At 52.4% G+C, this 12295-nt stretch overlaps 6 protein-coding genes across 6 annotated transcripts; 4 read left to right on the top strand and 2 right to left on the bottom strand.

Annotated features, from left to right (window-relative positions):
- Positions 1-117: 117 nt before the first annotated feature.
- On the top strand, positions 118-1050 carry P168DRAFT_278976 (dihydrodipicolinate synthase family protein; the record flags this gene model as incomplete). The annotated part of the gene is made up of 1 exon (XM_024835744.1): positions 118-1050. One exon carries the CDS (start codon positions 118-120, stop codon positions 1048-1050), a length of 933 nt encoding a protein of 310 aa, XP_024695553.1.
- A 164-nt stretch (positions 1051-1214) lies between these two features.
- On the top strand, positions 1215-1926 carry P168DRAFT_324425 (DUF4396 domain-containing protein). The gene is made up of 2 exons (XM_024840837.1): positions 1215-1545; positions 1617-1926. The coding sequence occupies exons 1-2, from the start codon at positions 1227-1229 to the stop codon at positions 1907-1909; spliced, it is 612 nt and encodes a 203-aa protein (XP_024695552.1). The 5' UTR covers positions 1215-1226; the 3' UTR covers positions 1910-1926.
- A 235-nt stretch (positions 1927-2161) lies between these two features.
- P168DRAFT_308933 (putative MFS transporter) lies at positions 2162-4730 on the bottom strand (the record flags this gene model as incomplete). Its single annotated transcript, XM_024839246.1, has 7 exons — positions 2162-2354; positions 2443-2683; positions 3260-3384; positions 3436-3523; positions 3611-3847; positions 3902-4516; positions 4577-4730. 6 exons carry the CDS (start codon positions 4728-4730, stop codon positions 2616-2618), a joined length of 1287 nt encoding a protein of 428 aa, XP_024695551.1. The 3' UTR covers positions 2162-2354; positions 2443-2615.
- Positions 4731-5750: 1020 nt separating this feature from the next.
- On the bottom strand, positions 5751-6305 carry P168DRAFT_315487 (DUF3807 domain-containing protein; the record flags this gene model as incomplete). Its single annotated transcript, XM_024839909.1, has 2 exons — positions 5751-6218; positions 6273-6305. 2 exons carry the CDS (start codon positions 6303-6305, stop codon positions 5751-5753), a joined length of 501 nt encoding a protein of 166 aa, XP_024695550.1.
- Positions 6306-7769: 1464 nt separating this feature from the next.
- Positions 7770-9413, top strand: P168DRAFT_287476 (uncharacterized protein). Its single transcript, XM_024836584.1, has 2 exons — positions 7770-8876; positions 8931-9413. Exons 1-2 carry the CDS (start codon positions 8268-8270, stop codon positions 9045-9047), a joined length of 726 nt encoding a protein of 241 aa, XP_024695549.1. The 5' UTR covers positions 7770-8267; the 3' UTR covers positions 9048-9413.
- Positions 9414-10228: 815 nt separating this feature from the next.
- P168DRAFT_231198 (ER oxidoreductin) lies at positions 10229-12233 on the top strand (the record flags this gene model as incomplete). The annotated part of the gene is made up of 3 exons (XM_024833269.1): positions 10229-10339; positions 10425-12028; positions 12107-12233. 3 exons carry the CDS (start codon positions 10229-10231, stop codon positions 12231-12233), a joined length of 1842 nt encoding a protein of 613 aa, XP_024695548.1.
- Positions 12234-12295: the final 62 nt, after the last annotated feature.

Here is a 12295-nt window from a genome sequence, read left to right as displayed (position 1 = left end):
TGCGGATTTAAACCCCGGTTTCCCCTCAATTGTCGACGCCACTACATTCATTTCTCCCCTCATTTACTCAACCCATCTACACTCCGTTCTACACTCCCTTGTAACCCTACTTTCGAGATGGCTTCCTCTGATCGACACTTTGGTAAGGGCATCTATGTCCCTACCGTCGCCTTCTTTACCCCAGAGGATAACCTGGACATCCCCACCACCGAGAAGCACGCCGCCTACCTCGCCCAGACAGGCGTTATGGGGCTAGTCGTGCAAGGCAGCAACGGCGAGGCCGTGCATCTGGATCGCGAGGAGCGCAACGCCATCACAGCGGCCACGCGCCGCGTCTGCGAAAGGATCAATCACTTGATGCCAGTGATCGTCGGCACGGGCGCCCCCTCGACGCGCGAGACCATCGCCCTGTGCAAGGACGCCGCCGAGGCCGGCGGCGACTACGCGCTGGTGCTGCCCCCCAGCTACTACAAGGGGCTGGTCTCGACAGAGGCGATGCTCAACCACTTCCGGGAGGTCGCCGACGCCTCGCCCATCCCGGTGCTCATCTACAACTTCCCGGGGGCGTCGGCGGGGCTGGACCTTAGCTCGGACGACATCCTCGCGCTGGCGCAGCACCCCAAGATCGTGGGCGTCAAGCTGACCTGCGGCAACACAGGCAAGATGGCGCGCATCGTTGCTCAGGCGCCCGAGGGCTTCTTGACGTTTGGCGGGTCCGCCGACTTCATACTGCCGACGCTCAGCGTAGGTGGTGCGGGGATCATCGGCGGCATCGCCAACCTCATCCCGCGGTCGTGCATACAGGTCAGGGTGCTGCACCTGGACGGAAAGGTTGCCGAGGCGCAGAAGGCGCAGGCGGTGGTGGCCCGCGCTGACTGGTTGGCCATCAAGGGAGGGTTCGTGGCGGTTAAGAGTGCGCTGCAGAGTTATCGCGGATATGGAGGGCAGCCGCGGCGACCGTGCATGGCGCCGTCGCCTACGGAGGCGGCCGCGCTATCGGAGGCATTTAGTGAAGCGATGGAGATGGAAAAGTCGTTTGAGATATTTTGACGCTATGTTTGATGTCACCATGGTTTAGAGATGGGGAACGGAGAACGCAGGGATGCTGACTCAGTGCGCGGTTTTCGCGTGGTTTAGTTATACATAAAGATTACATTTCTTCATTCTTCTTCATTTCATCTTATCTTCATTTTCTTCTTTACTTAATTAAATGTAAATATTTCAACATGAATCGCCTTCAACTAAAGCCCCAAACTCTCTACACATACACCCTCAGACCCAAACCAAGACCAACACTACATCTCCTGAAACCCCCATACGTATCTCTAAACACCACCACAACCAAATGCACCACTCACCCAAGCAAACCCCAACCACCACCAGCAACAACCCTCCCCTTCTGGACCTGCCGCCACACATGGTCCCGCTCAGCGATCAACACCCTCCGCTGTCTCATCGGCTGCACCACAGGCGACTTCACCGCCCTGTGGACCCTTCAAGCCTACGCCCCAGACTGGGGAATGCCCTTAATGATGGGCGTATCCAGTACGCCTTCCCTCTTTCCCCTCCTCCCTTCCCCCAAATCAACGTACATACTAAAAAGGATGGGGAAAAAGTGACAACAGGCCTCCTCACCTCCCTAACCCTAGAAACCGTCCTCCTAGCATACGGCAAAGACGCCCTCCCCCTCCGCCACGCGGTCCGCACCGCAGCGGGGATGAGCCTCGTGTCGATGCTGGCTATGGAGAGCGTGCAGAATGCCGTCGATTGGCATCTGACGGGGGGTGTCGTTGATGTGGCGGATTGGGCGTTTTGGGGCAAGGCGGGGGTTAGTATGGCGGCTGGGTTTGCGGCGCCTTTGCCGTGGAATTATTGGAGGTTGAGGGCTTTGGGGGTTGGGTGTCATTGATCTTTCTTTCTTTTGTTCTGGGTTTCTTTTTGGGGGGTGGGTTGGTTGGTTGGGTGTGTATAAGTTACTGATGTAGGATATATAGTCTAGATGTGTATTTACATAAGTCCTATTAAAATCAATACATACAATATATATACCTTCTTATGTGAATATATAGATTATACCATCCCCTTCGTATAAACCCCCGGCACCCCATCATCCCCATCCCCATCCCTAGAATAACCCCCCCAAAGAACTCCCTCACCCCAACCCCTGCCTCCTCCCTCCAAGCCCGCATGTCCACCTTCGTCTCCAGACTCTCCACCGACACCTCCCACAGCCTCTTCGAGTCCCGACATTGGTGGGTAGCGCCCACCCCGTCGATGTGATAGATGGGTTTACCGAACTTGTTGGTGGTCTCCTTGGGGGTCTCGATTGTATCGTCTGCGGCGCAGATTATTGCCTTATTTATACTGTTAGTATTATCGTACATTATTAAAAGAAACAAAAAAAGACGGAAAGAAAGAAGCAAAAAAAAAGGAATGAAATACCTGCGCTATATAATCAAAACAATGCGCCCAATGCCACCGATCCTGGCCGTGATCGCCCGAATGCGCCTTGGACGTTGAATTGTGCTGCTTGTGCGACGTCTCAGGAAAGATGACGCCGCGGAGGGCGATCAGGCAGTGGAGTTGGTGGAACATGGAGATGCCGTAGGAGATGATCATATCTTCATCTTTGTCAACTTCTTTGTCTGATCCTGGGGGATGCAGGGCGAGGATGCCTCCTCCGCTGGGCGGCATGAGTATCTCTTCCCATGTTTTGTGGGATTCGTCGGGAGGGTTGGTTGCAGGGTCGTGGAAGAAGAGCGCGTCGTTTTCGGTAAAGATTCGGCTGTGTTTTCTGTCGGGGTGGGACCAGGTTGAGACTGAGGAGGAGGGCGTGAGGTAGTATGCTGGGGGGATTAGGGGGAAGAGGTGGTTGAAGGGGGAGACGAGGATGAGGGTTAGGAGGAGGACGAGGATGGCGGAGAAGATGAGGCAGATGATGAGTTGGGGGGATGCTGTGGGTCGTGAGGGTCGTCCCATGCTGTACTCTGTACACTGGTGCAGTAGACTGCTGCACAACAGCCGTTGGCGTGGTGTGGAAAAAGATATAATATGCAACTGAAGTTGATTGTTTGGTTGATCGGGCGCGTTAGAAGGCATATATTGTGTTGGTCTAGTTAGGGCTATTGATTCCCGATCCGGGTATCAAAGAACTGTTCGAACCGGTATCCACTCATCCTCAACCACTCATCCCGATAGATGTCAATAGAGAATAAAGAAATTAAAGCATAATCCTCTTCGGCATCATGGCCCAGAACACTCCCATCCCAATCACCAGCGCTATTATAATCGGCGGCAACACCTGCACCCCCGCCTGCGACGCAATGGCCCCCGTCAAGAATGGGAAGGCTGCCGACCCGGCTGATCCCAGGCTTGCACAGAATCCTATATTATCAGTATTCAGAAAAAAAAAACAGAGAGAGTGGATGGAATGACCTACCGAGTGCACCGATATGAAGGTCCGGTGGAATCACCTCGGTCAGAACGTATAACCCGACGGGGTAAAATGGGCCGATGAGGAATCCTATTTGGTCAGTCTTTCTCTCTTTCTCTCTCTCTCTCTCTCTCTCTTGTATAGGAAGAAAATATGCAATTATCTTGGAAAACCCACCAAAAAGACATATCGTGATCGCATTAGCCAGAATATCCGGCACCAGCCAAAACAAAACCTGCATCACCAACGCCAACACCATATACAGCGCCACCATGCGCCGCTCTCCCAGCTGATGCGTGATATCAGCCAGCACCACCCTCCCAGCCGTGAACCCAGCCCAGTACACCGACGCGATGTAGCCCACCTGTTTGGGGTCACCGTGGCGGACGGAGATGAGGAACTGCGTGAGCCAGCCTATTATCGTCAGCTGAGTCGTCCACATAGTGATAATAGAGAGTATGTGCCCACCACCAGAAGTAACCTCCGCCCCAACATAAAGAAAGAAAAACCCATTCATAATCCACACAGCCTTATTAGACACTGTCTCCCTCAACTGACTCCCGGCCAACTCCTTCGCATTCGCCACATTCGGCTGGAACAGACCCCGTCGGAACGTCCACGCCAGAAGCAAAACATTGGTAATTCCCAGCACAAGCGTCACCAGGTAATACATATTCCAGGCTGGCGTGCGCGCCGCAATAGTGTTCGCCACCAGCGGCGCCAAAATAGTGCCCACCCCGTAGACAGCATGCAGGATGCCCAGCCACCGGTGGCAGTTTTGCACGGTGATGGTGAAGGAATTGGCCTGCGCGTCTTGCAGGGATACCCCGATACCTGTGAAGAAGAAGGCCGATAGGAAGATTGGGAAGGGGGGTTTCCAGAACATGAGCGCGTATCCGATGCATTGCACGGATGCGCCGAGCACCATCGTCCCTCCTGTGCCTGTCCGCGCGCAGATGTGGATGTTGGCGAAGGAGCCGAGAAGCCAGCCGGTGAAGTTCACTAGGTAGATGAAGGAGACTTGGAGGAGGGTGATGCCGTAGGAGGGTTGGAGGTAGGGGATGAGGACTCCGACGGCGGCGTCTGGTGTCAATTAGCTATTGATGGATTGTCCATTTGTTTGAACAGGATGATGAAGCTAACCGTTCAGTCCCGCAACCATGACTGCAAAGTTCGTGCTGATGAGCTTGCCCTTGACTTTCCCCGCAGACTTTTGGTCGGGACGTGCTCCATCTCTATCGGTGGGGGTGTACTCTGCATGTTGCGCTGTGCTTCCTGAGTTTGCCTCCGCGTCCATTTTACAATGCAATTATGAAGGTGAAGTCTACGAACGATACAGCTGATGGCTCCGGGGCATTCGACTTATACCCTTGTTTGCTTATCAGGATGGCTATGGCGGCAAGGAGCTATAATCATGCAGCTGGGAGGGGTAGATCAGCGGCCCATGCGAGACATCGGAGGGTAAAGCGGAGTTGAGCCCATTGGGATATAGTAGCTATGGTACTCCGTAGGTATATTCGGGAATAGAAATCCGGTTATCTTGTAGATTTACTTTCTATACGGTACATATGATTGATGGTGGATTGATCGAGTGGATTGAAGATGGAGCACGGGAAAGTCCCAGTATAGATTAGCTAGGCTAGCTAGCGTGTCATTCGATGACCCTCAAAACTTGACTGATTTCCGTCGATCGTTTGAACAAGATACAGTTCTGGCATTGCCGTGATGAAGTCCATTATCTGCCGCATGGATGAACGTTGCTTCTTAACAAGATGACCATCTTGTGCGACGATCGAGACGCGGGGGATCCCCACTTGCTATCTTGGCGTATCCTCATAATGCCACCTCTCTCAATAGATATGCCGTTTGTGACTGATTATGTGCCGTCTATATGACCAAGCTGCCCCCAGTTCAAAGTGGTGGTATATGCTACGTTCTATCAGGGTAGCATGAGCGCTGATGGGCCACAGGTAGGGACAAGGCTTCTTGAATGAAGATGTCGCCATCGTATGCGGGGTCGCATGCTAGACTATTCCGATTATATTAGCATGGATAACCACACAAGATGCAAAATATGACAGGGATGATGGCATGATTCAGAGAGAAGATTAAAGTCGTCATAGCCTTACACATCAAGAGAAGGATGGTATGGCGCTCCGACTAAGGATGACTATATGTTCTCATCATGGAATGGATATATGGGCAATAGTAACGAGATACTTCGACTTACCGCGTGTTTGTTTGGACTTCAGGTGCCCTGTTGAGGGTTGTCAATGATCTGGAAGATGAATATTCTTCTTTTCAGCCATTCCGACAATCAATCATCATACGAAATGATTCTGCGACCGGTATATCGCGGGTTATGGCCGGCCGGGAGTCCTCTCTTGACGCCGGTAGGACCAGTAGGCTGCTCGTCATAATCCAACGCGGTGTCTGCACTTGCCAGAGGCCGTTTCTTCGCAGAGAACTCACTGACAGCAGCACTAGCTGGTTTACTCTCTGCAGCACTGTGAGCCGGTTCGTGCAAATCAGCGACCTCTTCCTCGTCCTCTGACCGGTTCTCCTCCCTCAGCTGTCTTTCCCGCAGCAGCGAGTGGATCTCACTGTGCCTGAAGATTTCGATCTGCTCGTCGGTGAGAGTGCGCTTCACCCCGTCGGGGTAGTAGCCCAGATCTTCCTCGTCATTGTAGGTAGAGTCGTCAACCACAGCGGGTTCTAGGGGGGTGAATGCAGCGGGTGGCTCGCTGCCGGGAAAGTGTTTGGCTTGGAAGGATTGGAGGTCTGTCTATGGAGGAAATCAGTTGGGATGTATGGCACTGAGGGAGAATAGATGACTCACGAGAGTTACTGATGGGATTTGCCGATCTGACATGGTGATCTGACCGGCTTGACCTCGTCAGTGTTGAGGTTCGAGCAGATCTGACCAGACGCGACTGAGCGCGACGGACTGTGATGTTACTAGTGTATTTTACTGACGGGTGGACAGTCCCATGACCTGATTAATACTGTACTCTATATCCACGTATACTGTATAGTAGTTGGTTCTCGAACACAGCATGGGCAGGTTGTCAGTATTCAATAGAAAGATCTAATAGATATTCTCAAATTCTGTATTGCTACATTCCAAGAAGAGAGTTCAACTATCATAGTGGACTCTTCAGTGAATTGATGGTCTTGGTATTCTCAGTACAGCCCGCCAAGCAGCCGAAGTACGCACAGGGCAGACAGATGACAGCTGATCGATCATTTATTCGAAAGAGACCGCAGTGGAGAGTCAGAGTGCATGAAGTCTCCCCGTGCAGACTATTATATGACAGCCGCATCAATTATCTTCTGCGACCAAAAGTGGTACACCGATAGTTTTGAATGGATTATATCCGTCGTAATATTGGTGTCATTTTGCCATCTGTCATATAGTTGGGTAAGTGTATAACTCACGTGGATTCCATTTTTTTATTCTCGTGGCTGAGTAAAGTATAACATGAGTCATGGATAAAGTTCATAACTCTGTGCCTAAGGCTGTCCATGACGTATGGCCATCAATCAACCCGACCAACAGACTCGACATCCCGACAGCTCCGCAGCGGTGTTACCCACCATTATGAGCCAGACATTCGGGATAAATCATCTAGGAAGATTGAGAAACCACCGGTGGGAGCCGCATTGCCTGCTTCGGCCAGCGAGCCCCGGCTAGCGAAATGTCCGGCTGACCGTGACACTTGGTGTTTCTTGACTCGACTGGATAGTTCTGTACGGTCATCCAGGCTAGCAATAAGGTTAAGTTTTCTCCGTGGCTAGTCTGCCACTGGAATCTTCTATTCTCTAGGGCACAGACCGCCATGAGGGTGTCCTGTGTATGCCTATTACCTATCCCACTGACGATCATCTGCGAGATAGTCAAGTGGTCACGACCGACGAAGCAGATTCGCTTCGTCCATCGGGACTATCGGGATCGGCGGGTGACGCAACAGAGTGGTCCACCACACTGGAGTCCACTGAGTCCACTGAGTCCACTGAGTCTACTGGGATTGTTTTCTTTTGTCTGTACCAGGTGTGTCCCTTGACCTGTGTAATGTTTCAGGCACCAGGAGAGACATTCAGGAACCACAGGGCCCGGATGGAGAACCGGATGGGAGGGGAAATCAAGTAGATTCTAGACCGAGTCTAAATCAAGAAAGAGTAATGGAAAGAAGCAGTAATATATGTAAATGACAGGTAACAGTTATCGATAAGCCCCGGATTGTAAGGCGGATGGTAAGGCCGATCATACGCATCATACATCATCTCACACGCAAGTCGTCACGTCACCGGTGGCCATACATCGATCCATACATACATGCATCTTGGGTCATTCGCTCGTCTAAGTTCTTCTCTATACGTTCTCCATCACCGCATCATGATCAGCTTCGTCGGTTATGGATCCGTTCGGATCTCCCCATACTTAGACTTTCTTCCCTCTCCTTTCGCTTCTCTTCCCTTCTCTTCTTCCCTCTCTTCCGCATCTTCCGTGTCTTCCATATCTTCCGTGTCTCCCGTCCGTCTCTTTCTTCTATCCCCACCTCTACTACATCTACCCTCATCTGAAGATCCTTACAAAATCCATCTCAAACCAGTTCGCTTATAGCTATATACTATCATATCATATACTAGTCAACCATCTTTGATCGCCCCACTTTCGATCCAGACCGATTACCTGGAAACGCCAGGACCCAATAGTCTTGCGGTACTATCAACTTCCTACATATATTGATATAGGAGGGGCATACTATTTAGCCACCTTCATCTCAACACTCATCCTCTTTTTCTCTCAACTGTCATCTTTCATCTCGTCCTCATGGCAGCAACCTCAAATCCACTCTCGATGGCTTCGTATCCATCTTATCCTCCTCCCCCATACAGCATGGGACATCAAATGGAGAGCTACAACCCATACCAGCGATTCCTATCGCCATCACCATCTCGACGCACCCTCGGCCATCAAAGGTCCACGTCCCTTCCATCGCCCTATTTCGACGGGCAGCTCCAGTATTCGATGGAGCCCAGAAGGCGACGGGACCCGCCAAGTTACTATCAACAGCCCTCCCGCCGGGCTCCTCGTCACGGGAGACATCAACGCGCATTGACGAGCATCGACGTCATCGATCGTCTTGATGACGCGGGTGTCTTCCAGTACCATCATGAAGGACCCTACGATGCAGCATGCTCCAACAAGAACCGACACGGCAAGCTGAGCCCCGTCGACGCTCTGAAGGAATCCAACGCCGCGGCCCTCCGCGCCACGCCTCACGAGAAGATCCGCGACTGCATCGACAGCCACCGCCCACTCGACGGGGTGGCTTACTACCCTCCTGGCCACACGGACGACAACGGCCACTCGTACGACTACGAGGAAGGCCCCAATATGGTCAACGACTATGGCAACTTCATGCGCATTCCTTGTGCGGTAAGTCATTCGTCACTTGGTGGTGTTAGACTGGGTTGCTAATAATATGGGCAGAGATTCACCGATGAGGATTTTAAGAATGATCCTTTTTACAACACTCCTCTTCCGAAGCCGTTTGTTTCGATCCGAAAGGCGTTCCAGCGCCGTCGCAACCGCCGCGACACTGCCTAGGTAGGGTTGATTTGGCCATGCTGCCCTGTAGTGGATGCGGTGCATCCCGGTAGGGCATGCATGGTCTGGGAAAAGGAATGGCGTTGATGGGTCATGGTTCGAATTTGTTTCATTATGATATGATTTTGATATGATTTTGATTATTTTGATTGATCTTGATTATCTTTGGGAAGATACCATGGGGAACAGGAGGATGGTCTGAAATTGTCAATGTCTTTGGGGAGTTTGAGAGATAGGAGTTACCATGGATGCTTTGTTATTATCTCATGTTGATCATGCTCTTTGTCATTGTTTACTTCATGTTGTTCGGGTTTTTGTATCATCTTTCGAGGAATCATACTTCGAGCAATCAGCCACCAATGGATTGCTCGATCATTTCCTTGAATATCAAGTCTATCGTAGTTGTAAACGATCAGACCGCGTCTCTCGTCAGCAGTCGCATATCAACCATAAGGATCATATACTGGATAGGGAATATCCTGCGAGGCACTGCATCCTTGTCAGCTATTAGCACTAGTGTCTTATATACTTCCATACTATGTAGTATTTTATGTAAGGCACGACTCGTACGACTTGGATGGGATCAATGGGAAGGATTCATCAGACCACTCACCCACTCCCTGTTATTTGCATCCTCCTGCCATGTCAATAACCAAAACCAGACAATAATTGCCAGTCATCGGTTATTGAGAAAGTGTCAATAAGAAGAACAGCCTTGGCATCAGCCCAGGTGGATCCGCGGATCGAACGGTCTCTCACTAATCAGACCTGTGAATTCCGAACAAATAAGCAATAATCGATCGGTTTCTGCGCCACCGTGAAGGGACAGCTTGTCAACTTCATCAATTCCTCCCTTCTGAACTCCGCTTTGTCAATTGATATATTTTTAAGAATCTAGAGTCGCTTTGTGGTCTGAAGCATTAGCGGTTTTATTTACATTTTTATTCTTATACATTTGTTTGATTCCGTTGGAATTGTTTGGTCGATCGCGAATCGTCTATCTGTCTTGATCTCCTAGAGGCCCACTTCGAGTCCATGTGAAGGACGTTCCCTGCTACCTTCATACCTAGTACTACTTCTATGCGCGTCTGAATATACCCATTAACCCCCATTTGGATTATTTTGTGTCTGCATTAGAATTCTTTTCCTTCGATTTGCAATCCGTCGAGGTAGCGCTGAAGATGCGCTCCGCGGCCAAAATCTTTTATCTGGCCGTGTGCGCCTTGTCTGGGCTTTCTCTGGCTGGAAGCTCTGACGACTCGTCTGATCTTAACAGTCATGACTCTTGCGCGGTGAGTTTTTACTTCTTTCGATTTAGAAGGACTTCAAATCCAATTACGCGAAATAGCGACTTTAAGACAGCAGCTAATTTCTCAGTTCGACCCCTCCGCCACCGTCTCCGACGCCTGCGTCTCCTACGCCACAGTCGACAGACTCAACGACCACGTCTACTCCCTCCTCCAAGGCCTCACCCAGGAAACCGATTTTTTCTCCTACTACCGCCTCAACCTCTTCAACAAAGAATGTCCCTTCTGGTCCGACGCCAACAGCATGTGTGGCAACATCGCTTGCGCCGTGAACACCATCGACGACGAAGAGGACATCCCGCCCACGTGGCGCTCGGAGGAGCTCAGCAAGCTCGAGGGCCCCAAGGCGGGTCACCCGGGTCCCCGACAACAGCGCGAACGGCCGCGCGATCGCCCGCTCCAGGGCATGCTGGGTGAAAATGTCGGCGAGAGCTGCGTGCTGGAGTATGACGATGAGTGTGATGAGCGGGATTACTGTGTGCCTGAGGATGAGGGGTCCAGCGGCAAGGGTGACTACGTCAGTCTGGTCGATAACCCCGAGCGCTTCACCGGGTACATGGGCCAAGGCGCCCGTCAGGTCTGGGACGCCATTTACCGCGAGAACTGCTTCCTGAAGCCGACCGCTGAGATGGAGCTGTCCCCCAACCCGGGCGCTTCGCAGCTGGGCGGCGGCGGTCTCCAAGGCGGCGGCCTCCAGGCCGTCAACGACTTCCGCAACGTCATCCAGCAGGAGATGAGGCGGCCCGATGCCCCCCCGCTGGACGACGAGTGCCTGGAGAAGCGCGTTTTCCACCGGGTCATCAGCGGGATGCACGCGTCCATCACGACGCATCTCTGCTGGGACTACTTCAACCAGACGACAGGCCAGTGGCACCCGAACCTCCAGTGTTTCAAAGACCGACTGCACGACCACCCCGAGCGCATCTCCAACCTGTACTTCAACTACGCGCTCGTTTCGCGCGCCGTGGCCAAGCTCCGCAAGCACCTCGAAGCCTACACCTTCTGCAACAGTGACCCCGTCCAGAACGCCGAGACCCGCGACAAGGTCTCCCAGCTGACGACCGTGCTCGCCGACCGCCCGCAGATCTTCGACGAGAAACTCATGTTCCAGGACCCCAGCGCCGCTGGCCTCAAGGAGGACTTCCGCAACCGCTTCCGCAACGTCAGCCGCCTGATGGACTGCGTCGGCTGCGACAAATGTCGCCTGTGGGGCAAGCTCCAGGTCAACGGGTACGGCACCGCGCTCAAGGTCCTCTTCGAGTACGACGAGACCAAGAACGGCGAGAACCCGCACCTGCGCCGCATCGAGCTCGTCGCGCTGGTCAACACGCTCGCCCGCATCTCGCACAGTCTCGCTGCCGTACGGAGCTTCCAGCGCGCAATGGAGATTGGTGAGGGCGGCGTGTTCGCCATGCCCGCCGGTTCGGCATCGCCGCTCCGCGAACATGGCGGTGGTAAACGGACGAGACGACTGGTCAAGGACGGTGGGTCTACGTTTTACTACGAGGAAGACGACGACGACGAGTACGTCTATATGACGGAGAAGATGCCGTGGGAGCGGGCGCCGCGTCGGGATACCGACACCGTCTGGGATGATGTCAAGGCGGAGTTTGCTGTGGTGTGGGACACGTATATGTACGTGTTGAAGTCGTGGTGGTATCTCCCGAAGACTCTGTAAGTTTTTCTCCTTGATTCTTTAAATCATCCACACACGGTGGTATCTTTTTGAAATGTGTTGACTGACTGGATTAGATTCGAGCTCGGCGTTCTCGAGTTCAACCGGCTTTGGAACTACTGGCTGGGACTCCCGGTTCCCCCGCGCGCCTGGCGAATCCAGAAGCCCCGATCGTCGGATGGGGGTGTTCAGGATGAGCTATGAGAGTGATTGATGGATTGATTGATTGGATTGTACAGGGAGTTGTGGCTGATACATGTTGTTTA

The sequence above is a fragment of the Aspergillus campestris genome (genome assembly GCF_002847485.1).
Source record: "Aspergillus campestris IBT 28561 chromosome Unknown P168scaffold_2, whole genome shotgun sequence".
Taxonomy (NCBI): domain Eukaryota; kingdom Fungi; phylum Ascomycota; class Eurotiomycetes; order Eurotiales; family Aspergillaceae; genus Aspergillus; species Aspergillus campestris.
Note: the sequence above shows the minus strand (reverse complement) of the source record. Positions and strands in the feature narration are given on the sequence as shown.

What these genes read in the sequence shown, in the direction of transcription:
- P168DRAFT_324425 (XM_024840837.1), top strand. Translation starts at nt 1,227, where the DNA reads ATGAATCGCCTTCAACTAAAGCCCCAAACTCTCTACACATACACCCTC. An exon ending in CTTAATGATGGGCGTATCCA is followed by an intron (nt 1,546 to 1,616) that starts GTACGCCTTCCC and finishes ATGGGGAAAAAG; the next exon opens with TGACAACAGGCCTCCTCACC.
- P168DRAFT_287476 (XM_024836584.1), top strand. Translation starts at nt 8,268, where the DNA reads ATGGCAGCAACCTCAAATCCACTCTCGATGGCTTCGTATCCATCTTAT. An exon ending in TCATGCGCATTCCTTGTGCG is followed by an intron (nt 8,877 to 8,930) that starts GTAAGTCATTCG and finishes TAATATGGGCAG; the next exon opens with AGATTCACCGATGAGGATTT.